Consider the following 26748-nt stretch of genomic DNA (forward strand, 5'->3'; position numbering starts at 1 on the left):
TTTTTCATACAGCCTTACCCAGATCTGGTACTTCAGTATTCATGTTTGTGTTACTGGCATATTATTTTAATGGAAAGAACTATTATTTAAAAAGATCTCTGAAAACAAGCGTTATGTGAAACACAAGGTTCATGCCTCTTTGCAATCCCTCTTCTAGTGTGGAAACTCTGAGTAGTTGTGCTGTCTCCACAGATACCACTTTGGTCAAAGGGTTCACGAGCCACAGATCACAGTTCACAGACCCAACGGAACAGGACTTCCCTTCAGGCTCTGGCCTGCTTCAATTTCAGTATAATACATTAAAACTTACCCAATTCTGTCTGCACGCTTAGCATGCCAGTGAAGAATATTCGCCTCACTTCTTGGGGCAACAGATGCCCCAAGAATATATGGGGCATGAGTCTTTACTTTCAAAACCGAAGTTAATAAACCACCTCCAATAGTTAGGAAACATTCACTTTATCAGGTTTTTTTATACCTCATATACTTAGTCAAGGCACTCAAAGGAAAGCAGTAGTTTAAAGCATAGTGAAATTTTTCCATTTCTCTCTTAATATGTCCTATTCAAGTCAGTGATCTTGGGCTTTGGTAACAAATGGTACTTCAAACTGGGCAATGGGAATCTTAGTCCCCAAGGCAAATACAACAACAAAAAAAAGTTATAGGCAGCATCTCAGTTTTTATTTAAAAATATTCCAAGTACACAAGTACCTCCTTCTTTCTGTATGAAAAGTCCAGGGGTTTTTTTTATCTTGTAGCATTTTCAGGTAGGGAAGAGGGGAAAAACCAAGGTTGTTGATGAAACCCCAAGTGAAACAGTCAAGAACAGAGTGGTTGATGAATACACTACTACGTAAAGAACAAGTCTGAAGCTGCAACTGGTCTATCCTGCTGCAATTTATGTGTCTTGCAGCCATTCAATCTAATCTGAAGTTTTCTAGATTTTAGGAACTAGCGTTTGGGTTCATGGGCGCGTGACAATTAGCATAACCGGTACCCACATGACTGCTGTCTGAAGAAGCAGTTGGTCCTGAACTGGAATTAACTGGATTGGGGGGAACTGGGGGAGTAAGGGGGGGTCTCTTAGCACGAAATAAAGACTACTGAAGCAGTCACAGCAAGGTGCCAAACTTCTAAACTTCTTTTATTCTACACGCAGCTGAGCGGATGAGAAGTGCAAACCAGTCAGTTTTCAGCAGGATGCCACAGAAGGATGGGAAGTTTCAACAAAACTCTCTCAAATGGACCGTGCTGAGGCGCAGCATCACATCCATCAAAAACAGACTACCCTACTGCCTGTACTGAAAAGTACTAAAGAATGGGTTGACCACAGGCACAAGATTTGAAGACTCCAGCTTAAGTATCAGCTACTGCCTCTACAAGTCACTTTTTAAAAGTACTTCAAAGTGGCAATTAATTATGGTATGATTGGGTTTTAAAAAAACCTTTATAAGAAAAATTATGAGAACGCAGTTTTAACCGACAAGTGTAAACCTGGTATTAAAATGTCAAGTGTACTATGCATTCTATAAATAGTTTAAGATGTTTAAAAGTTAGATATCCCCAAATGCCCTTTTTAGGGCTGTACAACGTAGACTGAGACTCCTCATGTGTTAATTCAAAGTACATTTTTTCACCTCATCATTAAAAATCATATGCCTATCAAAACAGAATAAAAGTGCAAAGCTTCAGAGACAAATTTATACCTTAATTTCTATCCCAAACTCGCATTAAAATTGCCTGTCTCAGGCGTATTCAGAGATTACATGATCCACAGAAACATCCTTGTACTGGAACACTGCCCTTAGAGGGAAGTCTCACATCAGGACACATTTTCTCCGCGTTCCAGATGCATTTTGCATTCTGTGGCTTGCCCTTTATCCCACGCTGTGTTACGTCTCTTATGAGTAACCGTTGCCTGGGGTTTTCCGTAGTTAAGGCTGAAGGTTTCCTTGATTATCAACATTTATAACATTTGCCGGCTTGATCCCACTTTCGATTTGTTTCTGATGCGAAGCTGCTGTGACAAACAAATGGGAAGGTTCCATTGTGGAATGGTGACTGACGTCCGCTTTCACCAGCACTTCGTAGTACAGGAGATAAAAAACTGGAGTTACTATGCCAATAATCAACATAATCACTACAGCTGTCCACCATCCTATACCCCAGTCTGCTCCGTAGTAAGGATCCTTGCATTTTTTGGTTTTGCCATCAGTTTCAAAACAGGTCTGTTGGGCTGCTAAGGCAGAAACAACTTCATTAAGATTCTCTCTCTTTGTATCATTACACTTCACTATTTCTTCTATATCTCGATCCACTTCTTTTAAGAAGTTGCCAGCAGTCTCATTAGCAGAGAATTTATCGGAAGGTGACGCTTCCTGCACTTCTGAGGAACAGTGAGCAGGCCGCAGGACCGGTCTTCCTTTTGGAGAAACGTGTGTTTCGGTCAATACACTGAACTTTTTCACGGGAATTTTGATAGACCTTAGGGCAAAAAAATCTTGATCGTTGATAAGATTGTTAACTCTCTTGATATCCGCAACCTAAAAATAAAAACAACAGTTTAAAGATCAAAGCCCCATTGAACCGAAACTCTTCATTAATGGAGTACTACATCCTTGAGAAATACAATTCCTCCCTAATGAAACAAAGGCGGGGCCTTTGTTTTGTTTTGCTTTATTTTTAAAAGAAAACCCATTCAAACAGCATGAAGTGAGAAGAGGTCAAAGATCAGATCTGAAGAACGTTGAACCAAGAAGGTAAGTACGAAGTAACAAGCCGCCTCGCTTCAGAAGACTGGAAGTAAAGTCACGCATGTATATTCACTTAATGTATACGCATCTACCTGTGGCAACTATCTCTGTGAAAGGAATGGGACTTTGCCTCAGTGTTTTCAATTCTAGTAAACTACTGTGAGTTCCTAATTAAACTGAAAACTTCCGAGTAAGGAATATTAAAAACTATGAGCTTCCAATTCACCTAACCACAGCTGTGGTTTGGACACTCTTTCTGCTTCTGGGCTCTAAAGGCAGAAACCAAGCCTAACTTAAAAACTGTCACCTTCTCTCATCACGCCAGCTCTCCCCTTTCCCTACTCTTGCTCCAAATTAATCTCACTTTGCTCTCGGTAAGTGCAGATTTGAAGTCTAACGTGAAATACTGCGCAAGGATTTCAGGGCCGCTGGAGAACTCGTGGCTTCATTCTGAGACAGTAACTCCCTCAACACGGAAGGCACAGCCACAGACCTCACCATAGTGAAGTTCTTAAAAATCAATGCTTTTTGGCAACACCTGCTAAACCCCCAGGAATCGTGCCCTTTTTAAGACACACAGTACCTGAGTTCAGATCCCCCCTGTCCTTGCTGGAAGGACATCAACCTCAGCAGAAGTTACAGACAGAAAACAAGGCAGTCAAGAGACCCTTGTTGCTGTGACTGCTCCACTTAAAACACAGATGTGCCCAGAAAAAAGTAAGTTAGGGCGATCAGTGCCTACTGCCTGCACTGATCTTGGAACACGAAAAGGTGTTTCATTTCCTGTGACGCCGTCTGTGTTATGTGTACCACGCTGAATGAATCACATGAGCACAAAAGACGACGAAATGCAACACCTACCCCAGTGATCAGCAATTCCGCCACAAGTTATGCTTTCTGCCTAAACCCCTCGACAGCTCTCCCGCATTCTCCGTGAACTTCCAAGAAAGAGCGTAACTCGGTTACCTTTTATTTCTTACCTGAGGCCTGACCTAGCAAGCCTGCTCAAAACACCTAGTTGCAGCGGTTCTGAAGCCAAGAATCGGCTAATGAGGCTAAGGTCTGTCATGATAATTAAACTGTTACGGCAAGAGTTTGGTACCTAAGCTTGCGACAGGAGGTCCCTAATTCTGTTCCTGGCTGAAGAATTTGATGACAGCAAGACTTCTGTAAAAATGGATTTCGAATTTGACTAAATCTGACCTCTTGAAAACTGCGCAGTCAGCAGTCCGTCCACCAACAGGCACAGCTGATTTCCTGTTACATGCAAAGGCTAAGATCAACCCAGGCAGAAGCCTCTGCCTTAACTAGTACTGGCCAGACAGAAGTAATGGGTAGGAAGGGCATTAGCCAGACTAATTTAAGAACTCTTAGCTGGGAGCAGCAGCGAGGTCTGCAGGGAACGCCTGGGGCACGTGGGCAGTGAGCTGCCAAAGGTACAACACGCTCGTGCTGATAAATACTTCAGCAATTTAGCAGAATTTAAGAAGACAAATACAACGTGGGGTTTTTCCGTCCCCTCCCTTAGTGGAACTGGGGCTTCAGAGGAACCCCGACAGTGGTTCAGCAATACCCTCATCACTGACTGCCGTCCGTCAACACCCGCACTTGGAGAGACAGCGCCGCGAGCAAAACCATGCGTCCATTTTTCTGACGCTTTCCCATCAGAGTCCTGTGTCCAGTGCTGGGCTCCCCACTTCAAGAAAGATGAGGAGCTACTGGAGAGAGTCCAGCGCAGGGCTACGAGGATGAGGAGGGGACTGGAGCATCTCTGCTACGAGGAGAGGCTGAGGGAGCTGGGCTTGTTCAGCCTGGAGAAGAGAAGGCTGACAGGGGACCTTAGAAATGCCTCTAAATATCTGCAGGGTGGGGGTCAGGAGGACGGGGCCAGACTCTTTTCAGGGGTGCCCAGCGACAGGACAAGGGGCAATGGGCACAAACTGAAGCAGAGGAAGCTCCAGCTGAACCTGAGGAAGAACTTCTTCCCTCTGAGGGTGACGGAGCCTTGGCCTAGGCTGCCCAGGGAGGCTGTGGAGTCTCCTTCTCTGGAGATATTCCAGCCCCCCTGGACGCGGTGCTGTGCCCCCTGCTCTGGGTGACCCTGCTTGGGCAGGGGGCTGGGCTGGGTGACCCACAGAGGTCCCTGCCAACCCCTGCCATGCCGTGATCCTGTGATCAGACCACCCCGTCCCCTCACGGTGCCCCCCGGGGAGGGCAGCAGGCACCTACCGAGCAGCAGTACTGCAGCGCGATGGCGTTCAGCGTCTCGCCCTCCTCGATCTCCCTCGTCAGCAGGACGATGTCGTCCAGCCGGTCCCTCGACGCGCTCCTCCGCACCTTCTCCCGGCCCCGCGGCCGCAGCTCCGTCACCTCGCCCTCCTCCTCCGGGCCCTCGCCCTCCGCGCTCACCGGCGGGTACAGGGGGCCGCTGACGGGAGGCTGCGCGGCGGAGGGCGGCTGCGGGCCGCGGCCGGCGCCTCTGCCCGCCATTCCCCGCGGCCGCCGCTGGAACAGACACCGCAGCCGTGTAGGGCCCTCCGCGGGGGGGGGGGAACCCCTCCCGCCACCGCCCAGCTCCGTCCACGCCAACGAGCGGGGCCCGGCCCCGCCGCCGCCCCCGCTGCTCCCCTGCAGAGCCCCTACCTGCCGCCGCTCCTCATGGCGACCGGCAAATGGCGGCGGCCCCGCCACGTCCGCAGCGCGGCCCCGCCCGCGCCCGCCCTCGCGCGGCAGGCGGGAAGCGGACGGTGGCGGCGGGGCGGGCTCGGCTGAGGGAACGCGGGGATGTGGTGCGCGGCGGGGAAGCTCCCCTTCCCCGGGGGCTGTGAGGGGATCCGCGGCGGCGGCGAGGCTCTGAGGGGGCTGCGGGGTCGCGCCCGCCAGCCCCGCTCGTCGGTCCCTCGGCCTGCCGGCCCTCCTCTTCCTGGGGGGAGCCGAGCCCGCTCCCAGGCGAAGCTTTCGCGTGTTGTGAGGTAAAATCGTCCTTCCGAGGGCGCTTCCCGCCCGAGCGGCCCGCGGCTCCTCATGTGGTGGAACGAAGGATTGCGTTTGTTGCTGACGACAAAGGCGAGTCTGCTTCCTAGACAGGTTAATCTTAAAGTAATTTTAAATAAGTTGTTTTTTTTTTTTTTTTTCCTTTTGTTTTTTGAGCCGTGTTATATAGCGCATTTAGACTTTCATGAGTGACCAGAGCGGTTAGAAACAGAATCACGGCATGGCAGGGGTTGGCAGGGCCCTGTGGGGTCACCCAGCCCAACCCCCTGCCCAAGCAGGGTCACCCAGAGCAGGGGGCACAGCACCGCGGCCAGGCGGGGCTGGAATATCTCCAGAGAAGGAGACTCCACAGCCTCCCTGGGCAGCCTGGGCCAGGGCTCCGTCACCCTCAGAGGGAAGAAGTTCTTCCTCGGGTTCAGCTGGAGCTTCCTCGGCTTCAGTTTGTGCCCATTGCCCCTTGTCCTGTCGCTGGGCACCACTGAAAAGAGCTTGGCCCCATCCTCCTGACCCCCACCCTGCAGATATTTAGAGGCATTTCGAAGGTCCCCTCGCAGCCTTCTCTTCTCCAGGCTGAACAAGCCCAGCTCCCCCAGCCTTTCCTCGTAGGAGAGATGCTCCAGTCCCCTCCTCATCCTCGTAGCCCTCTGCTGGACTCTCTCCAGTAGCTCCTCATCTTTCTTGAACTGGGAGCCCAGAATGGGACACAGGACTCCAGATGGGCCTCACCAGGGCAGTGTAGAACACGTTTGGTATTAACAAAAAAGGCGGGATTCTTCTGTGACTTCAGTTTCGAAAGCTGAGTCCCGAGACTTCAACGTAAGCACCAACGACTGTGCAGCCCGGTTGAGTGTCTTCACACTTCGCACCCACGGAAGCTGAAGGAGATTGAAGCCGGACTCGCAGGCACTGTAAAATAAGCTATCGAGCTGCAGAGTGTGCTTGCGTCTGGGCTAGTTTTAAAAAGTAAATATGTGTATTTCAGTATCTGCCTGAAAATAGTGCTTTATTGTGGATAAGGAAAGTGTCAGGTAAAATTGAAGTTACTCGTAAGACTGTCTACGTTCTCCCTAGCTAAATAGCATCAGCAAGAAAAGCAACACATTTCAGCATAGATATTCTGTCAAGAGCGTGGAAGTTCTACATTGCAAGTAAGAGAAGGTTTTCGTGAAAGAACATAAACCTCAGGTGCAGAAGTCAGCAGTAAGCACAGAACAGGAGCTGGCCAGATTAAGCAGGTCTGATTGCTGCCCTGTGCAGAGAACCATGGAACAGTACTAGCATGCAAAAGGGATTTCCTTACAGCAGGAGGCAGGGCATGGTCAGTAGAAGCAAACTTTCAGGTTTTCTTATTCTGCATTTTTTAAAATATTGCTGTAGATGCCAAGTGTAACTAGAATTCCCTCAAACCAAAGTTTCTAATCAGTCGGGAGACCGTTTCTAAACCATTTAGGAGCCTAACTAGGGATATTTTCTTTTCTTCATAGCATCTTCCCAATCAAAGCCTGCTCAGATACAAGCCACCTCTTTTTTGTCGTGGGTCAGATGCACAGCTTGTGCTAATTAACGTAGCTGCGCTGAAGGCCACAGACACAGCCTTTACACAGAAGCTGCTACGCGACAAAGACAAGCTTGGATTGTCAGATTACATGACAAATGTGTGAACGTACTTGTAGAGGTCCCAGAATGATTTTATGCGTTTCTGGGGATGGCAAAATACGAGTGGATTGAATGTTCTTGCTGTATGTCTAGCAAGAGCGATACTGAAGGTGACAAAACTGAATTAATTTCCCATAGACCTTTCTCGTGGGATCTCAAGTTGGCGAAAAGTGATTGTGACTCGATGAATGAGAATTCCACCTATTAAGAGGTGTCATGCCACATCTGGCAAAGAACATCGGCAGCACCGATCAGTTTTGTTTTGGTTTTTAAAGGAAGCTTTCAGTAATAGAAGTGAAGCAACTGCTGTTGTCTGTGGCTGGGAAACTGATGACTCAGACCCTATTCATGCTGCTGAAAGACTGTTTTATGAGACCCGTCAGGGCTGTGGGTGGACCTGGAGAGGAGTTTGAAGGCAGACTTAATACGCAGCGATGCCTGCAGCGGTGTCTGATGATTGTCCCATCTTACGCCGCTAATGGCTTGTCCTTTCTGGAGGTTTTCTTTAATCTTTGGGTGATGGGGCTGCAGAAGAGGTCAGGGCTGGGAATTTCACCGTTTCTTTTATCTAAAGAGGTGTACCGTCAGGTCAAAAAAGAACTGCTGAAGCAGCACTCTGCCATAGAAGGGGAAAGAAAGTATTGGAGTTTGCTTTGACCCTGCTACACCCCTGTGTGTAACCATTTGTAACTAGTGACATTTTCCCATCAATAACAAAAGGGTATATTCCAAACTTGATGAACAAGACTGTAGCTGCATAGCTCCCATGAATGCTAATAGGAATACAGCCTTTCTCCGTCCCCATGTAAGTTACTTTGCATATCCTAATAGCGCATTCTCAATGAGCAACAGGGTCAGTGTTAATCACTCCATGACATTCCAAGAGCAACTGCAGGGATCTCTACCGCGTTCCCCTTGGTCATGTTATGTCTGGTGTGGCTTGATCAGAGCTAGGAAGTTTAGAATACACATAGAAATATTGAAAGGATCTTAAGGAATGAATAGAAAAGAACTGCAAAGGAGATGCTGGAGGGCTGATATACCTTGTTAGTCATTTTTAGTCAAAAAAACACCCATATTCCTTCTGTCTGGAAATCATATACATGTCATGTGCCACCGCTGTTTTTGTAAATCTTCAAGTCATTCGATGATTTGGGACCACAGGGCTAGATTTACATTTAGATAGTTAGTGCCAGTATCTAAATGCATGTTTTCATTGCTTGAATGGCATGAAAAGCTATGACTCGTTAAAAGACTTGCACAGAAACAAATATAGAGCCTGTGTCTGTTCCTGCTTCCCTGCTTGGTACTTGGGAATGGTACTGAATAGGAAACAGCAGTGTCAAGGTAGATCTGCAGCTCCAGTAGAGTCCAAACGACATGTGAATTTATTAAGCGGTGTCTGATTGCACGATGTGCAAGCTGCAGTAAGAGGAGCAGTCCAAGAACCATAAAAGCATGCAGGAAGCAAATAATGCTATACCTGCAGACACTTGCAGAGCAGGCCATTCTCCAGTGGAAATTTTCACATGTATACATTCGACTGTAAGTATTATAATCTGGGCCTTGGTGCTCAAAATTTAGCAGAAACCCTTTTAGTTAGCAAGGTCCCAACAATTTCACTCTAAAACAGGTTTAAAAAGACCTCTTAATTTAATTGTTTAATTTAGTATTGTTATGGTTTTAATGTGAATAAATGAAAATTTGTCTTTGCATTGAGACTGTGATTGCCCCATTTCATATCTCATGTATTTACTGCTTCCCTTTGGTTACTCGACATGAATTGGTTACTGTTTAATTCATTTTATTTAAATTTAATATGTATTCATAACAGACATACGCTGTGTACCTTCCATAACACAACCAGTAGGGTGCATTGCTTGTTTGATATTTAGTTTTCAAAAATCTGTAAAGAACCATATATTTGCTTCTGATTTTTACTTTGCTCAGCTCAGGTATCCTCTGAATAAGAAAATCTACCAATGAAACCATGCGGTTACGGGAAAGACAGTATGCAAAATTGGAGTATAGACTCTTGAAAATTTATTTCAAATTGATCACAGATGGAGATTACTGTAAGATTCCGAGTTCCTATTTGTATACCTGTATTGATGAGCCAGATTTTCTGTAGTGTGATAGATGAAGGGTTTTTTTTTTTTTTTTGAGATTGTCAGAAATTCCTTCCAATTTTAGCTGGATATGTAGTTCAGTCCAGAAATAGCTATTACTTTCTGAGAAGTTTTCCCTGGGTAAATTAAAAAACCCTTTCAGTGCTCTCTTGTTTTTTACTCTTTTGCACTGCAATCAAGCCTTTCCTCAAAATATTTTTTTAAATGAATTAGACGTTCAGAGCTTGTTAACTTTTGCTCTCTGCTTTCTCTAGCTCTCAGTTTTGGGAATTTGATTCATTTGCATCCTCTGTGGGCTTCAGCATTGTTTTTAAAATGCGGACACCAGATCTTTGTGTAGTTTCAAATATCTACCCCATTAGTGCTACATACAAAGGTAAGTGATTCCCCCACACCAACTACTGGTCACTAATCTACTGTCGATGTATCTGAAGATCACACTAACTCTGTTTTTTTCCAGTCACAGCATTGCATTGGACATTTATGGTGAGCTGCTTCTCTGCTAGAGTTGCTTCAGATGAAAACGGTCCAGAAGATCATTTGTAAGGTATAACCTATGTTTTAGCTTTGAAGGTATTTCTTTTAATGGAACCAGCTTACCAGCTAAGCCATATGACTATAATACTGCTATTTCCTTTCTGCAAATATTGACATCACAAACATCCAGCTGTGATTTTTGTATTTACAGGAAGATAGCGTTGAGGAGCAGCAGATTTATTTGTAACCCTTGATGAACTACATAATAGAAGTATTTTCATTTGTTGATGATGAAATTTATATTTAGTTCATAATCTCTTGCCAGAGAATGCTTTTTGAGATCCACCAGCTAGTTTTTAATCCATTTTACAACACTGCACTGCTGACTAGCATTGTGCTGCTATGTCTTTACCATGCGGTAATGTGATTAACAAGTAACTCCTCCAACTACTCAGTTCTGTTGTACCAGCATGATCACTGTCATTCAAATTTGTAATCTTTCAGAATGAAACCAAATTGTATTGTTTGTTTAAGATCACATATTTATTGCGTTCGTTTCTTTTACCTGCTTATAGGTGAAATCCCACGTCAGCCTTTACATTATTTTGGCTAGGTTGCATTTATGGTCTAAAGTTCCTTTTGCATCTTTGGGAGTGATTGTTATGGGCATTTAATATATGGTTATTAAACTTGTCATTGTCTTGCCAACCCAGCTGTTTTCCCTTACGTCTATAATTTATACAACATAATTTAAAATGTCTGCTCTCTAGTTGCCTTTTCCATAACCGGTATACTGATTTATTTTTTGTTTTTTTGATTTAGTTTTTACTGTACTATTGCAGGAGATGCATTCTTATTCAAGTTTTTTTGTTGTTTGTAGAATACTGGCTTTTTTGTCACTCTCGTAAACTCTTCTTCTTAATTCTGAAGATAAAAAGCTTAAGGCTTTTGATAGTTTTCCTCCCACAGGAAGGAGCTGAGTGGTGTATGGTATTTTTTAAGCACTGGGATTTCAGCTGTGGCAGAAGCTTTCTTTGGCCTTCTTGGTGTGGATAATTCACTCTTACCGGTGGCACAGCTACGTAGGTCCGATTGCATCTTCATTGATACAGACCTTTCCTCAGTTACAAGCCCACCAGCAGATGAGTTTTTACTGTGGATGTATTCTATATTGGTGCGTTGCTACCTACAGCTACAGCTGAGAAAAGCTTTCACGGGCAAAATGTCCTTTGATGCTGTTCTGCTGAGTGGAAAAGAGCTCTTCCACAGGCCCTGATACACCTGTGCGGTCCTGTCAATGCTGCAGCCTCTTCCACCCTTCTGCTGTTCTTCCAACGTGAAGAGAGTCCTGTAGGCAAGCGAGGGAGCTGTCTGGAATATCCTAGCATTACTTTCATCCTTTGTTCTAAGCTCCTTGCGGCTGGAGTGGTGGAGTATGCTGAACAGCTTTTACAATGAGGAGAGGGAATAGAAGAAGGGAGCAGGAGCAGGAGCAAGAAGACTATCTCATGGCAAAGGCTCTGATTCAGAGTCTTAAAAGCTTTTCTGTATGAGCAGGTATGGCATTCACAGCCTGCTGTATTGGTAAACACCCAAGCTGTGTGTTTAAGGTGCCTTCAACTTTCACCTGTAATGGCATACAAGTGTAAATTAAACTGCTCAATTAACACACGCTGCTTCTGATACTAGTAGTAGTGATTGTTCTGTAATTGTAAGCATCTTGCTATGCTTTCTTTCAAATTTTCAGCATAAAGTTGGTTAAAAAGAATGAAAAATTTATCATAATTTAAAAAGAATGAAGAATTTATTACGTACTATAGCTATCTGTAGCCGAGAATATTTATCAGTACAGATCTTAAGAAACGGTTGTTTTTCATGCAAAACATGCTGGTTTCAGTTTTGCCTTTATCTATGCCATCTTTAGATAACTGCAGCGTATTTTAACAAATATGAAAGTACTGGTAAGATAAATCATCTCATTCAATTTTTTTAAGCTTTTAAGATATGATTACGAATGTCCGGTTTATGACATAGATAAGAGAGTGATCTGGTAGACATAGAAACTCTTCGACGGGTGCATTTTCATGAATTTTAAAACAGACTCCCTCCACCCCTGTTTTCTTACAACTTTTGTCTTTCTGTTCGATTCAGCTTCTATACGGGACAGCAGAATGTGTCAGAAACCTTTAAGTTCTTTCAGTGAATATCAGGCATGTTAATGCAAATACATTACGAGTAATCCCTCCGTAAGGAGGGACAGTCCATAGCCCACACGACATCAGTAAAGTGTTTACAAGGTATTAATATGCCTACTGTGACAAGATGTATTTAATGGCAAGCAACAAGGAATTTGTTTTATTAGTTTCCCTCCACCCTCAAGTAATAAATCTTAAAAGCTTCAATATTGATTCAATGAAGTGAATGGCTGAATCGTTCTGGAGAGGCTCTGACAAGTGGACAAATGCTTCCATGGTTACGTTTTGCTATGCGGTGTGGTTACTGAGCTTTGTTGGTTTCCTCCCTCTGCCATTGAAGTAAAATAACAAACCGCAGGGAACCACCACACATGGTGGGTATAAACTGGAAACAACTTGAAAAGATTGAGTTAGCTGATCTTGCACAGATTTTGGACAACCTGGGTTTTATTCATTCAGACTGTATCCCTTAAACACGCATTTCAGTGCTTTCTCCTTCGTATATCCCCTTCTCGTGGAATGTTTTTATTTCTTCTCTGAACCACCTTTCGCGTTTGATTTGCAACGCCATAAATTAAAAGGCTATGTGAAAGTGTGTTTCGTAGTAGTGTTATATGCCTTAGGTATTTCTAGGAATGTTTTTATATCAAGTGATGTTACTGCATCAACACAGGTTTCTGCAATACCGAGGTAAGGGACAACAAATCATGTATAGAACTTTTACGTGCAGTTGTTTTTGGGTGCTTTGCAGCGTAACATAATTAAGTGGTTTGATTTTCCATCTCCTTGCAGGTAAGGTACTCAAATTTCAGATGTCATGGGGAAGAGGGAGATAATAAACACGTGACTTCACAGATGTCACATTAAAAAAAATAATAAAAAGTAGTGGCATACAGTTATTTCATTAGTTTAACAGTGTTGCAGATCAAGCATTACATTAAGGAAATCCTGAAGACCTTAGATTTTGTTCAGGACAAAGTGTAAATGAAACTGAAAGCAGGTGTATGGAGCATAGTTACATCTTTTTCACTTGCAGACAAACTCTGAGAAGAGTGTGTGCTATCCTCTGTATTAGGAGCTGTTAGTTTTCTAAGTGCTTGACAGCCCCCAGGATCTCTGTCTCGGCATCAGAATGCTAAGATGTTCTAGTGCCCCTTTGTAGACACAATTTTGCAGCAAGGATGGATGCCAGGATTCCCCACAGCCAGGAAAATGAATTCATAAACGTGGAGGATATGTACTTCTGAGGCAGAAATTCTGGCTTTACAGCTTTCAATTGGAAGTTTACATTTATTGTGGGTACTTAGTTTCACATTTACTCGAGTAATAGCTCTTTAATCTCAAAGGGGAAAACTAAGCAACAAATGAGTAAACACGTCAATGTTTCACTTAAAGAATTTCAGAAAAGTGGAGTCAACTCTTAAGTTGAAAAACATAAGTTATTTCTAGGTTTTTTTCCCTCATTCAAAAGGAAGCAAACAAAATACCTGTCTGTGAATTGGGAAAGCAAGTGAAGTTGTATGGAGCAGCTGGAACCCTTTTGCTTATATCTTTCTTAGTCTGAAATACTTTTCGAAGACTTTGAAATAAGATGCAATCTAGATGCAAGAGATTGTGAGGAATTTTTAATACTATGTTTTACCTTCAGAAAACTGCACTTTTGGTAAGCGTTTTTTTTTAATCAACAGTCTAGTGTTTGACATGTTGTGTGTTTTGATGGATGTTTTATGAGAAAGCTTCTGGTTTGCTGCATGCTATCTACATTGTCAGTGACGTGATGCAAATGAAGAGCTGGACACACTTGACTGGAAGAAACAAGACTGCAACTTTATTTAATAACAATAACTGCACAAGAGGAGCAGGCAGACAGTTCTTGCCAAGTTCTCATCTTGCTGTTTCTCTGTTTGACCTGCAAGCCACTAAGCATCCACTGTGGTCTAAAAGGAGCCACTGAACATTGTAAGACCCAACGGTCTCTTCAGAGATGGCATTCTTTTTGTGCCAGTATAATGACACAGAACAACAGAAATGGTGTCAAAATTGCACACTGGATCTTGATCAACCAAATCTGAGATGCAGCAAGTTGAAACAAGTTATTTTCTCATTAATTTGTTCACTTTTTTACACTTGAACATATGTAAATTCACATTTTTTTCTAAAATCTCATTTTTTTGTGGAAGTCTTGTCAAACGTAGCTAAGTTCAGCAATAAATGATTATATGAACAGCATTTCTGCTGTAACGTGTGTTAAAATATAGCAGCCTCCCAGTGAGCAGACGCCAGGGAACATTTACTTTTTTCCTGGGAGTAGGAATACTACAATTTTTGCAGTTAAAACCTCTTCTTAAATATTGACATGAGTATGCTTTATCAGTGTACCAGTAAGGAGCTGTACCATAAAAAGGTTAACCTTTGCCAGACTGATCACAGGAAGCATAAACAAATTAATGTTAGTCCACCGAAAAAGAGCACAATTTACTAGGAAGTTCCAGTTTTTCAGAGTCTTAAATCCTGGACATCTCTGAAACATAGAGGATCAAAACCTGAATTTACCTACATACATCTGCACATCAACCAGTCTGGTGTAAACCACTGGATCTAAAGCATAATAAATTTTGTCATTTGGTCTTAGGTTATTGGTACTGTTTGTATTTGTCTACTTTGTGCTTTTTATGGTCCTAATCCTCTGTAAGAAGTATAAAAATATGAAAAGTGATGAAGAGGGTTCCTGAGCACTGTGGGCTCGTTGGAAATACTGACCCAGCATGTCCCAGCTGGAAGACGACAGAGACACTGTGGCAATGAGCCTTTCTGTGACCGTTGTTACTGTGAGTGGGAAGAATAAGTGAGTCGGTCCAGGAGAAGCAGCAGTGCCAGTCAGCATTTGGTACGGGGAAGGTCTTGTGATGTCTGAGCAGTCAGAGAAGTGGTTGCAGAAGGAAAATCATGAGTTAATTTGTAACAAGGAAGATAGGTGTCGTTGGCCAGAAAATGAAGGAACAGTCCTGCCAGGAGTAGCTGTCGGGAACCAGTGAGCAGTATGAAAAAAAGAGGTAGCCTTCACCATTCCTGAAATCCACACTTGCATCGGGGAATGTTCCTTGGCAGGAATACCAGCACCAAGTTTCCAAACAGGGAGAAAGAACAGAAAGGGGAGTTTGAAAAGTTAAGCCCTGGGGAACAAGATCACTCTTGTAACCAAGAATTAGAAGAGCCTAAGGGGCTTTCCCACCAAACCCCGCCAAATGCCAAGGGTAGTTGTCCAAAGTCAAGAATACCATCTGTTTTAAAGACTATGCTACCAAAGTAATGTTACAGAATCACAGAATCACAGAATGGGAGGGGTTGGCAGGGCCCTCTGTGGGTCACCCAGCCCAACCCCCTGCCCAAGCAGGGTCACCCAGAGCAGGCTGCACAGCACCGCGTCCAGGCGGGGCTGGAATATCTCCAGAGAAGGAGACTCCACAGCCTCCCTGGGCAGCCTGGGCCAGGGCTCCGTCACCCTCAGAGGGAAGAAGTTCTTCCTCGGGTTCAGCTGGAGCTTCCTCTGCTCCAGTTTGTGCCCGTTGCCCCTTGTCCTGTCGCTGGGCACCACTGGAAAGAGTCTGGCCCCGTCCTCCTGACCCCCACCCTGCAGATATTTAGAGGCATTTATAAGGTCCGCTCTCAGCCTTCTCTTCTCCAGGCTGAACAAGCCCAGCTCCCTCAGCCTCTCCTCGTAGGAGAGATGCTCCAGTCCCCTCCTCATCCTCGTAGCCCTGCGCTGGACTCTCTCCAGTAGCTCCTCATCTTTCTTGAACTGGGGAGCCCAGAACTGGACACAGTACTCCAGATGGGGCCTCACCAGGGCAGAGTAGAGGGGGAGGAGAACCTCCCTCGTCCTGCTGCCCACACTCCTCCTCATGCACCCCAGGTTGCCATTGGCCTTCTTGGCAGCCAGGGCACACTAGGACACCCAGGTTTCTCTCTTTAGTTCATCTCTGCTGTTTCTTGCGACACTACCAGGTAGGTCTGCTCCCCAGGGCGAATCACACTGGGAAGAAGTAATAAGGAAGAACACGGGGAAAGCATGCTAGACATCAGCCAAGCAAACAACTATGGAATCAAATATCTAACTACAGTGGCACAGGGAAGACTATAAGTGCTTGTGGTGTTCTGTAATGTTGTTAGAAATGGTCTGTCTTGCAGAAATGGTCACCACCATGGACCACTTTTCCAAAAATATCCACTTATCAAAAAAAACACAACCACCAAACCCAAGTGAATTTCTTGCAAGAAAATCACCTGTATCTTGTCGAATCCTCTCTGAAGGGAGAAGCGAGATCAGCCTTAGTATTCTGCCTATGCACTAGAACTGTTCAGAACGGTGTCTGATGAACGTTATGTGCTTTCAAAGTGTGTCATATTGGAAGTGACTCATTAATGAACAGCAAAGAAGTAAAGCTGACTTGTGTCTGGTCTACTTTAATAAAGGATTGCTCTGTGAAAGAGCTATGCATGTGCTTGATGTTCCTCATTCTGAGTGGTCCAATCTGCTTCGGCTGAAGTACCAGCAAAGGTGATAGATAGAGACATGTCAAAGTCTGTGCAGAACCAAAATTTCAGAATTCTCAGAATCTCCTTGTTTGCTGCTTGTATCCAAAGAAGTGCTTAGCCCAGATTTTTGGGGCATGGATGCCACAGGTGAAAATAAATCTGAATTTTAGTGGCATTTATGAATGTTCAGAAAATTAAGTTATCATAATGTATTTTTTATTTCTAGTATTAGTAGATTAAGATTGTGGTGTCTGTGACTGAAAAATAAATGGCCTTCATACAACACAAAAATCTTCCTCGACAGAAACAAAAATGTAAACAAGAAGAGAAAATGCTCCCTTTTGAAGCCTTTTGTCTGGATTTTTTTCTTCTTGCTCCTTTAAGCCCTGCTTTCGTTCTCAGGGATTTGTTTCTTCTTCTGACTCCCTCTTCTCTGGTCTTTCCTTTCAGATGATGCCAAATAAAGGGAAAAGGCAAGGTTTCAAAACAAACAAACAAACTGGAGTCCATTGATTCTATTGCTGCTGCTTTCAATATTGGTTTACTCGCAGCAGAGCCATTTTTAACTTGCAGAGTTTTAATGAATTCAAAACAAAGGAAATCCAAACAAAGAAAGAATTGAGGGCTGTGCTTAGTACACCTTATTTACTGGTTTTATTGAAAAGCGAAGTCAGGGCTGACCTGGAGGCATAGCTCTTTGCAATGCCAGGTCCATTGTAGGTCCAATACCAGGCCTGATTGTTTGTCCCTGACGTTTGTCAGGGGCGAGAGCGCTGTGTGGGCAGCATGCTGAGCTGTTAGGCCTGGGTGTGGAGTGTCCCGTGTCAATCACCAACGGCCTTCCAGCTGGTTGAGGACCGCCGCTGACAAAATCCCACGGGAGCTCTCTCACCCTTGTGTGTGACGAAGGGAGGCTCAGGTCTCTGGAGCGGTGTGATGAAAATGAAAAAAAGTGATCGGGGAAGTCCTCAAGATTCTCAGTCTCCTCAAGAGAAAACATGGAAAACGGAGAAACATGGAAAACAAACCATGTCGAGTGGGAGAGAGTAGCAAAAGCTACAGACATTTTGGGTCAGAATGCAGTTCTGTTGAAAGGCTCCGTGAAAGCAGCCATGTGAATTAGCAGGCCCAAATCTGGGTTCTGCCTCTTCCATTGTTTTCTAGCTCAGTAATTAGCGGCATTTAATGTGCTCAGGTCTGCTGTCATTGAGACCAGATGACTATTAAGGCAGCCCCTCTGGTATGGAGCAGCCGGATGGCTGTTGGTGGGAGCCAAACTTCCCACAGAAACCGGACGAGGGAAGGACAACGTGAACTAATTTATATAAACTGAAACAACGTTACAGAGTGAAAAAGAGAATCTTACACTTGAAGTATCCTTTCCACCTGTTGATCCAGAGAGGAAAAACAATATGGTATCTAGACTGTGAGGCGGAGATAGGAAAATAATGACATTGTGGTATTGAAAAACGTACTACTTCTCTCTCATGCTCATACATTGAGTTCTGTCTAACGCAACGCTGGGCAGCTATGGGACTTTGAAGGACTGCTTCTTGCTCTCTTTTCAGTACAGAAGAACTGAAGCTGGTGCATGGGGATAATGCATAATAAAGTAATGATCAAAATATGTATTCATAAATAAAGCCAGGTGGGCTACTGCAAGAATTGATCAGACATATGACACAGATTATGATACACATCTACTTGAATTCCTTTTGGGTGCACAGCATAGCTTTTTAGAAGAAGAAAGTACACACATGTTTTTAAAATAAAGTATTTTATTGTAGTGGTTGGTGAGTCATTCCAGTGGATTGTTTCCTTCACTCTTAAGAACTGGAGTTTATTCTGATCATTAATGTCTACTTTTATGTCTGCATATTAGAACATCTATGTCTATATCTGTTATACGACAGATTTTTATTTATCAACATTCATTTTCCCAGTAGTTGTATACAGAGCATTGCCTTTATAAGCAAAATACTTCTTGAGGTCTTTCAGTCTTTTATCAAGTAAGTTTTCAAAGCTTTCATCATTCTCTCTAGCATCTTCTTCACCTTTTCCTACTTGCTTACCTTATTCCTGAATTGTGATCAGCAGAACTCAGCAGAGTATTGGTGTAGTGACCACCCATCAGAAGGGACAGACTCTTCTAGACCCTGTCATTTTTTTGGCTGTAATACTTCTGCGGTGCATTTCTTCCTTGTGTATGCAAAGATTTTATTAGCCTTAGCAGAATCAGTGCTTCCTCTTTCTGCGATTTCTATCACTGTGGTCACTTTTTCCATATGCTCCAGATTAATTAAAAACAAAGTGAAGGAAGCTCATTTGAAATGCATGACTTCTCAGTAAACTATAGCGAGGGTGAAAATCATTCCACTTTCACTGGAGGCAGAATCATATTTTGTTCTTAATATTTGCCTCTGCCCTTTCTCTAAATGCACTGTCTGTGGAATAAGATTTGGGCATTAATATCTGAAATTAAGCTGGAATTGTATTTGGATTTGTTTCTAAATACTTATATGCTAATACATATTAAAATAAGCATTTACGATACATTCTGTGCGTTCAGCACTAACAAGCAATATGGGATTTTAAAAAATGCATCTGTCAAGTTCCTTGTTAGATGCGTGTTGGCTGTCGCATTGCTCTTTCACTGAGTTGTGTCAGAAGCATGGTGCTTCAAGCTGGTTACAGCTACTGTTTTGACAGAACAGCCTGAGGATCTGGGACCAAAAAGACCAGCAGAATCCAGAAAGCTCAAAGTACCTGGTATGTGGTTGTGTGCTGTTGTAGACTAGGAATGTATTGGGAGTTGGATTTCCTGGGAGCTGGAATCGGTAGTTTTAAAAAATTTGATAGAATGGTTTTGATTTTTTTGAGAGATGCAGGGCGTGTGGGAGTGTTAATGGATCTAACTGGATTCAGCCTCATGAAACTGTGGTGCTGCTGCATTCGTTGGCAGTAGCGTTGCCACTTTGTAAGATCTAGTAGCCATTTCACAGGTTCTGGAAATGTGTTGAAGACTGTGTAAATGAGACTGAGATTCCACCAAAATTCAGTATTTTCTATGTTTTAGGGCTCAGATGCATCAACATTTATTGGATAAGTAGGAATTTTGACACTTGTTTACCATTAAATGAGAGAACTGGGGGCTTTGGGGGCCAACACTGTCAAGATCTGGGTGCTGCTTTTGTGTTCTTGTATCTCTGCTGTGGCTCAGGATTTGCTTGGAATGGCGGTGACTGTAAAATGTGAATTAGATATTAGATACAGAGAAATTAACCGAGCCTAGAACGCTTGATACAGGATTGAAAATTGTTTGTCCCTGCCCAGCACTGGGTAGCTGTGAATTAAGATGAGCTGCATGTCCCGGTGCAGCCGAGGACTCGAATCCAAGATCTGTCATAATCCGGTAATAAAACCTTGCAGTTTTGCTGCCTCCAGTAATAAACCAGTGCAGAGTGGAAGAACTGCCGAGGCGGCGACCGGAGGGGCTGGCTTTTACCTCAACTACAGCAGCACAGGGGCAATTGCTGGGGTCTGAGAAAATTTTGCGCCCTTCCATCCCACCCCCTTTTATCTCCGCAGCAGTGGGAAGGCAGCGGGAGTGAGGAGAGGGAGGAGAGTGCTGGATGCTGCGCGGAGCGGAGGGAGGAGTAGGCGAGGGGAATGCATAACGCGTGAGTGACAGCGAGCGTGCCGGCAGCTGGCCGAGTCCAGAAGGCGCGGATGTCCATGTCCCCGGCTCTAGGTAGGTTTGTCTCTCCGTGCTTGGTGCGGGAGCATCCCGCATCAGCTGCAGAGGCGTTTGCCGTCCGGCTCGGGGTTCTGCCAGCAGCACCTGTTGAGCAGGGAGAGGGTTTGAGCAGCGGCAGGCAGCGAGCGCATCGCATGCCTGTGCGTGGCTGTGGGGTGGACGGAGTCTGCTAAGGTTTCTGTTGTTCCAGCAGCTCCTCTTTCTGCTCTGCAGAGCAGGGCAGGTGGAGACAATAGTCTTTCCAATGGAAAATCCTGCTCTCAGGGGATTGTATCGGGATGAAACCCGGTCTGAACTGTCCTAGCTGGCAATTTTTAGCTCTCAAAAATGCACAAAATGTTAATTTGACTGTTTATATCAGGTGAAAGTAAAAGAAGTGGAGGAGCTGCGTTTGCATTGTCTGTTGCAGATGAGAGCGAGTTAAAAGAAAGAATATTTCAAATCACCATCTGATAAAGAATGAGTTTTAAACATGTTAATAATTAAAATATGACATGCAAGTGATTACAGTTGGAAATATTCCTCGTGCTTCTTGCTTTTCATATGCTGATTCCGTATTAAGACATTGCATAATTCACTTTGGCTAGCCCAGATAAAGTTAAGATCAAATGTATGCGGATCTGCTTGCCAAACATCAATCATTGTTTTTTAATGAGTCTATAAATGCTTTATAGTGCAGATGTGAAATAACATGTGATTTTTAAAAATCCTACTCATTATATAAAAGCCAAAAGTACTTTTTTTGTGATAATACCTTGCTCACATCTTCTAGAATGAGTCTTTCAGTTAAACACTAAGCATTTTGAGAATCTACCATGAGGGCAGTTTAATAACTGAAGGTGGAATGGAGTATATTTAGCCTATCTGTCCTTAAGCCTAAAATCAGCTTTCTCCTACTAAATATATTCCATGTTTCCACGTGGAAAGGAGAAACAGATTCCTGAGGAAACAAAATAATTTGCAGCGTATTAGACTTAGAATTGAAATGGCCAAATATTTGATAAGGTAAAAGCTAATGTATTTAAAGCATGTACAATTTTTAATTTTGAATTAATTATTACTAATATTTGTGTTATTATTGATTTCTAGCATACAGTTTTGTGCTTTACCAGCTTTCTAATACACTTTTGTGTTTTAATGGCTTTACATGCAGAAATCAATGGTATTTACTAAATTTGCATCTGAGTAAACTGATTAACATTGATAATGGGAGCACATGCTTATTAGCTTGTTATTGTGGTCTGTGTCCTAGCCACATGGAAATCAATGGAAAAAATGATATTTGCTTTTGTGAGAACTAGTGCTGGGCGGTTAATTTGTGCTGTCAGCATTTTTAAGGCTGAAAAATAATACTGGATGAGTTTTAAAGAGTTGATACTAGTGCATGAGATTGGTCCTTATGCACTCAAACCTACAGTGCAATACTTCCCTTGGAAATTGCTGTGAGCTCTATTTGAATGAATTTTTCAGAATCAGGACTAAAACATACTCTGTTATTAAAGCCTCTATTGTATGTGGATTTTTGTTAATTAAACTTATTGCCTTGAAGGTTTTGTTTATTTTGCTTTTGGAATTCCATTTAAAAAAAATAAGAATGCTGAAGTCTGCAAATGCTTATGTGCATATTTTACTTAACACAAGAATATGATGACTGCGACTGAACTATTGGAAAAGCTATGAAAGCATATACCTTTAGTATGTAGTACTAAAGAAGAATACCACTACAAAGGTCTGTAAGGATCTCAGTCATGGGGTACAAACAATTTATGACAATTTGGGAGAAAAATATTCATCACCCACAATTCACCTTTTGTATTGTTACACAGCTACCATAGTTGTTCACAATTACACCATGGTACCAATGAGGTGATTATTAGTTATTGTATTTTTAAAAGTATGTAACAATGGTCTGTGAGCTTAACAAAACTTTGATTTTAGAATGTTTCATTGAAAACTTTGTGGGAAAGTATGTCCTTGCATCACACTTCAAAGAAAGGGAGAATTAAAATTTTTCTAAACTACATCTGAAGTTTTTTAGCATAAGGTGTTTTTGGAAACATCAAAACGATAAACTACATGTCTGACTCTTGCTGTTATTTGAAGTAGGGTGTCTGATGCAATTTAGCTTCATTTTATTGATGGAGAACCCTTCTCTCTGATTTTTTTCTTTCTTGGCTGTCTTCTTCCAGTGTGTTCTTGGTATTGGGTCAATTTAGAAGGTCACTAAGAAATAAAAAAATGTAGATAGAAAGAGATAAAATACAAAGAATATGCTGAAATTCTTTGCTCAGAGGGTATTAGGCCTTGACTTCCCAATGACATAATCACATACATAACTGTTTTTACTTGTGTAATCCTATTGATTGGTTTTACTCATTTGTAGAAGCAGTGCTTGCGTTCGAGCTCTACAGGACCGGCCAATGTAGGTCCAGTCACTGCTGTATATAGCTGTGAATACAACACTTCTCCTCACTAGGAATAACCAGACGTAGTCTCTGAGTACTGCTTTCAATGTGTGTTTAGACTCAGACGCTATGTAACATCTCCATCATCAAATCAGAGCTTACAGAACCATTGCCATGGATTGTAGGCATTCATTGTCATTCCAGAAGTTCAGGAATTATGGCTATCTAATAGGAGCTATATTACTGTTTCCTAGAAAAAAATGTTGGCAGGAGGAAGCAATGTTAGAAACCATTTGTCTTATTGCCAGTGGACCCACTGTAACTTTTTTTTACTCTGAAAAAAATTATTGAATCACAAATAATACTATTTCTGTAAAGCTTCACTTGCCTAAGTCACTCTTTGAGTGAATAAGCTCGCTGGAAAATACTCTGTGTCAACAGACATTTTCAAGATGGAGTTTACTCCATACATGAGAACTTGTGACTGTTTGCAGAAAGAATTTGGAAACTAAGAGTTCTGAAATACACTTACAACATGAAAAACATTGTTTTATGGATTGGCTGGTGAACATTTCCTGTAAAACCAAAGTTGTTTAAATTCCTTTCACTGAAATAATTTGTAAGTCCAAATCAAGGTTGCTATTAAGATAAAGTTGTACTTATTTAAAGAGGCTGATTTGACAGGCTGAATTTCTCTGGCAAAATTAAACAGAGAAGATGCTTTCAATGTTCATCACAGCTTTTGTATTTGTGGATTTTTTGAACAAGTTGAAGAGAAAATTTCCTCTAGAAAGTTATAGAAATATCTTTTTATATACCAAGAGATTTTTGTTTGGTTTTATTAGTTATAGTGAAGTTATGATTCTCACTTTCATATGGCAAAAGAAACTTCCTGCTCCTCAGTCACTTGTCCTGGACTGGTCCAATAAGTTGCTGCTCTGAATTGTTTCAAGCTTTGCTTCATTAAGGATTTAACATAGCCTTAATTCAGCCATCTGTTATGGGTTTGGCAGACCAACAGATCCGAAGTATTGGTCAGAGGTTTAGAAATTTCCCACATTTTTAAAGGTTAAGAAAAGAGCTACCTTTAAGAATGGATTTTGAATAATTCTCAGCAAGACAATGGTGCAGAAGTGGGGTAAAAAATGCATGTCATTCTCTGAAGCACAGGGTCCCCTGTCTGCCTGTAGCTGTGCTGAAAGGCAATTAGCATTTCAACCAGCCAATTTGGTTACATGCGATGAAGTACTTGGGTTTGTAATTTGCTGCTCTCGGCTTGGTGCTGTTGAGAGCTAGCTCTGTGTAATCCTCTCAAAGCACCTTTCTTTCCAGCATAGTTATTGTTGCTGGTCTTAAATAACTAATCAACAAAGAGAATTCCTTGTCTTGAGCTACAGGGTGCCTAGAAAAATGGAAAGAAATACCCAGTTAATAAGGGAATGATTATAATTATTAAATAGTGATTATTAAATTGTGACATAGGTTAAAAGGTTTAGAAAGCCAAGGAAAGCAAAATACATGATAAAGGTAGTGTGAGAAGTCTTTAAACCCAGACAAATTTTGCTTGGGAAGTTCTCTTCACCATATAAATACTCTATCATGTGGTTTAGTTAAAAACAGATTGCCAGTTTTAAGAGATTAATTTACAGTATAGATTAGAGTGAGGGCCCCGTGCTAATCTTCTTCTCGAAAATGATACATATAAATTTTACTTCTGCATAAAGAAGTCCTTGGAGGCACTTTGTAAAATACAGATCTGTCATAAAACCAACAGTCTTTGCTGCAGTCTAATAAAAAAAGAATACATTTAACTGTAGAAATGAATCTTGTTTTGATCTATGTCTTAAATTTAATGTATATAGTTGATGCAAATTTTCATGTTTAATAGACACTTTTATGAATTCAAGCATAACTCACTGACACAACTATTCTAATAATTAGGCAGCACATTAAAATTCTGTTTGTCTCATACGTTTGTATTAACTTGTAAGAATCCACTGTGGATAGCAGTAATTCTTCTGTCATTATACGTAAAACAACACCATCTAATCCCCACCATGAGGCTGTAATTTACTGTTATATACCTTACAATTTTTTTTTTTCTTGCAAGATTATTATGTATGAAGCACTATTGCAAAACAGCTTGCTATATTTTTAGGTTTAAATATGAGAAGAATAACCACTATACTGCAGAAGCCCATAATTGCTTTTTCTGACACATGCTATTCATTCAGGCCATAGTACTTCATTCAGGACAAGTACTAGGTATTTGAAGCTATGGTAGTTTTGTCCTCAGCTCACGTGTTCTAAAGATATATTAAGTAAAAATGTTGAGGATGTGCCAGAAACCTCCAAAGTCAGGATATGGATGGAAATTATTGTGAAACTTCAGGTCTTTGTTGAAGTAGAATAAATGGGTGTTCCTCACTGAAGCCTGCAGACCTTCCTCAGCTGGATTTCTGGTTCTGTGTTTGTAAATGCCTGATGCTGCAACAGGATTGGTCATGCAGTTGCTTCTACAATAAGCATGAGCTGGGAGTGCTAAGCATCTTCATGGCTGGGTTTGGTGGGTTGGTTGGTTGGTTTTGGTTTTTTTGTTGTTTTTTGGGTTTTTTTTAATCTGCTTGCTTTATTGTGCAAGAAACCCTTTGAGAGAGAGTATGAGTGCTTATAGTGTCTGAAGCCCTACTTGGGGCGAAATGCCTAGGTAAAAAGCTAGAGCCTGGTTCTGGAAAACTCTGTTAAATTATCTATATTAGTGAAAGACAGTTTCATTAGAACTGTGTAGTTGGAAAAGGATTTCCAGTGTGGAGCTGAAAACTAGGTTTACCTTTTGCTTAAACCTATACTATGTGCTAAGTGGAACGATTCCAAAATAATATCTTGGGTTTTTACAGTATATAGTTAGAACTATACATGGATAGATTCTTATCCATCACATGAGATAAATTAGAAGTTCTGCAGCTGAGATCAGTTTGCTTTGGTACAAATTAGAGCAAATTCAGATTCCTGCTGGTGTATTTCTTAACATTCTTAACGAGCAGATTTAAGCCAATGTTTGTTTACATTAGACTCTGATCTCTGTTCTAAATATAAAGTAAACTTAATAACTCCAAGTCGTTTCACTGGAGGTACTCTGGGTAAAAATAACCTGGATCTTACAGCTAGTCAAAATTATTGTCTGGTTCTGTGTTTGACCCCCAAATTATAAGGTAACTGCAAATGTTTGTAGAAGAGGCTTGTGTTCTCTCTGCTTGCTGCTAGCAAACAGAAGCAGTGGATTCAGCACTGCTCGACAGTTTTGCCTTTTATTCCCTGCTCAGAATGAGAACGTGCAGAGCAGGCAGTTACCTCAGAAAGCCTTTAGCATTATCAGCTTAAAAGATAAAACTTGATTCTCCAGTGATGACTGCATGCTTTAGAACTTAAAATTCAAGGATATGGTTTAGATCCACTCGAATTCTTCTGAGGAAGTGAAAAGAAGCATCCAGAAAACTGCTCTGGATTTACTACACTTTCTACCTCAGTTACCTCTAATAACAGCATAAAATAATCTGGATTTCTTGCCAGGCCTCTGTCTTGGCCTCGGCTTGCAAGTCTACCGCTTTCAGTATTGGTACCTGGCTGTGATGGTAGAATTACCTTTCTGACTAGTAAATATAAATACAATGGCAGGTAGCTTAAGCATCTTTTCTTCCTTAAGATGTCTGTATTGAAGGGTTCTTGCCTTTTTCAAGGGAATGTAATTGAATGAGCAAGAATTTTCATATGGAGCTGTTGTTCAGGTTACATTAAATTGGCCATTCCCAGTGATACATACAGTCACAGATAATAAGATTTTTTTTT

The 26748-nt window shown here is 42.2% G+C and overlaps 2 protein-coding genes across 2 annotated transcripts in view; one reads left to right on the plus strand and one right to left on the minus strand.

Moving 5' to 3' along the window:
* Positions 1 to 659: 659 nt before the first annotated feature.
* On the minus strand, positions 660 to 5426 carry LYSMD3 (LysM domain containing 3). Its single transcript, XM_009933712.2, has 2 exons — positions 4983 to 5426; positions 660 to 2543 (listed from the first exon to the last, which is right to left on the minus strand). The coding sequence occupies exons 1-2, from the start codon at positions 5241 to 5243 to the stop codon at positions 1935 to 1937; spliced, it is 870 nt and encodes a 289-aa protein (XP_009932014.2). The 5' UTR covers positions 5244 to 5426; the 3' UTR covers positions 660 to 1934.
* A 14998-nt stretch (positions 5427 to 20424) lies between these two features.
* ADGRV1 (adhesion G protein-coupled receptor V1) overlaps positions 20425 to 26748 on the plus strand; it is a 313027-nt gene continuing 306703 nt past the window's right edge. The window contains exon 1 of the mRNA XM_075411234.1: positions 20425 to 20491. Within this exon, the coding sequence (XP_075267349.1) occupies positions 20470 to 20491 (22 nt within the window). The 5' untranslated portion in view covers positions 20425 to 20469. The remainder of the gene's footprint in view (positions 20492 to 26748) is intronic.

Source organism: Opisthocomus hoazin, chromosome Z (assembly GCF_030867145.1).
Source record: "Opisthocomus hoazin isolate bOpiHoa1 chromosome Z, bOpiHoa1.hap1, whole genome shotgun sequence".
In the NCBI taxonomy this organism is placed as follows: Eukaryota; Metazoa; Chordata; class Aves; order Opisthocomiformes; family Opisthocomidae; genus Opisthocomus; species Opisthocomus hoazin.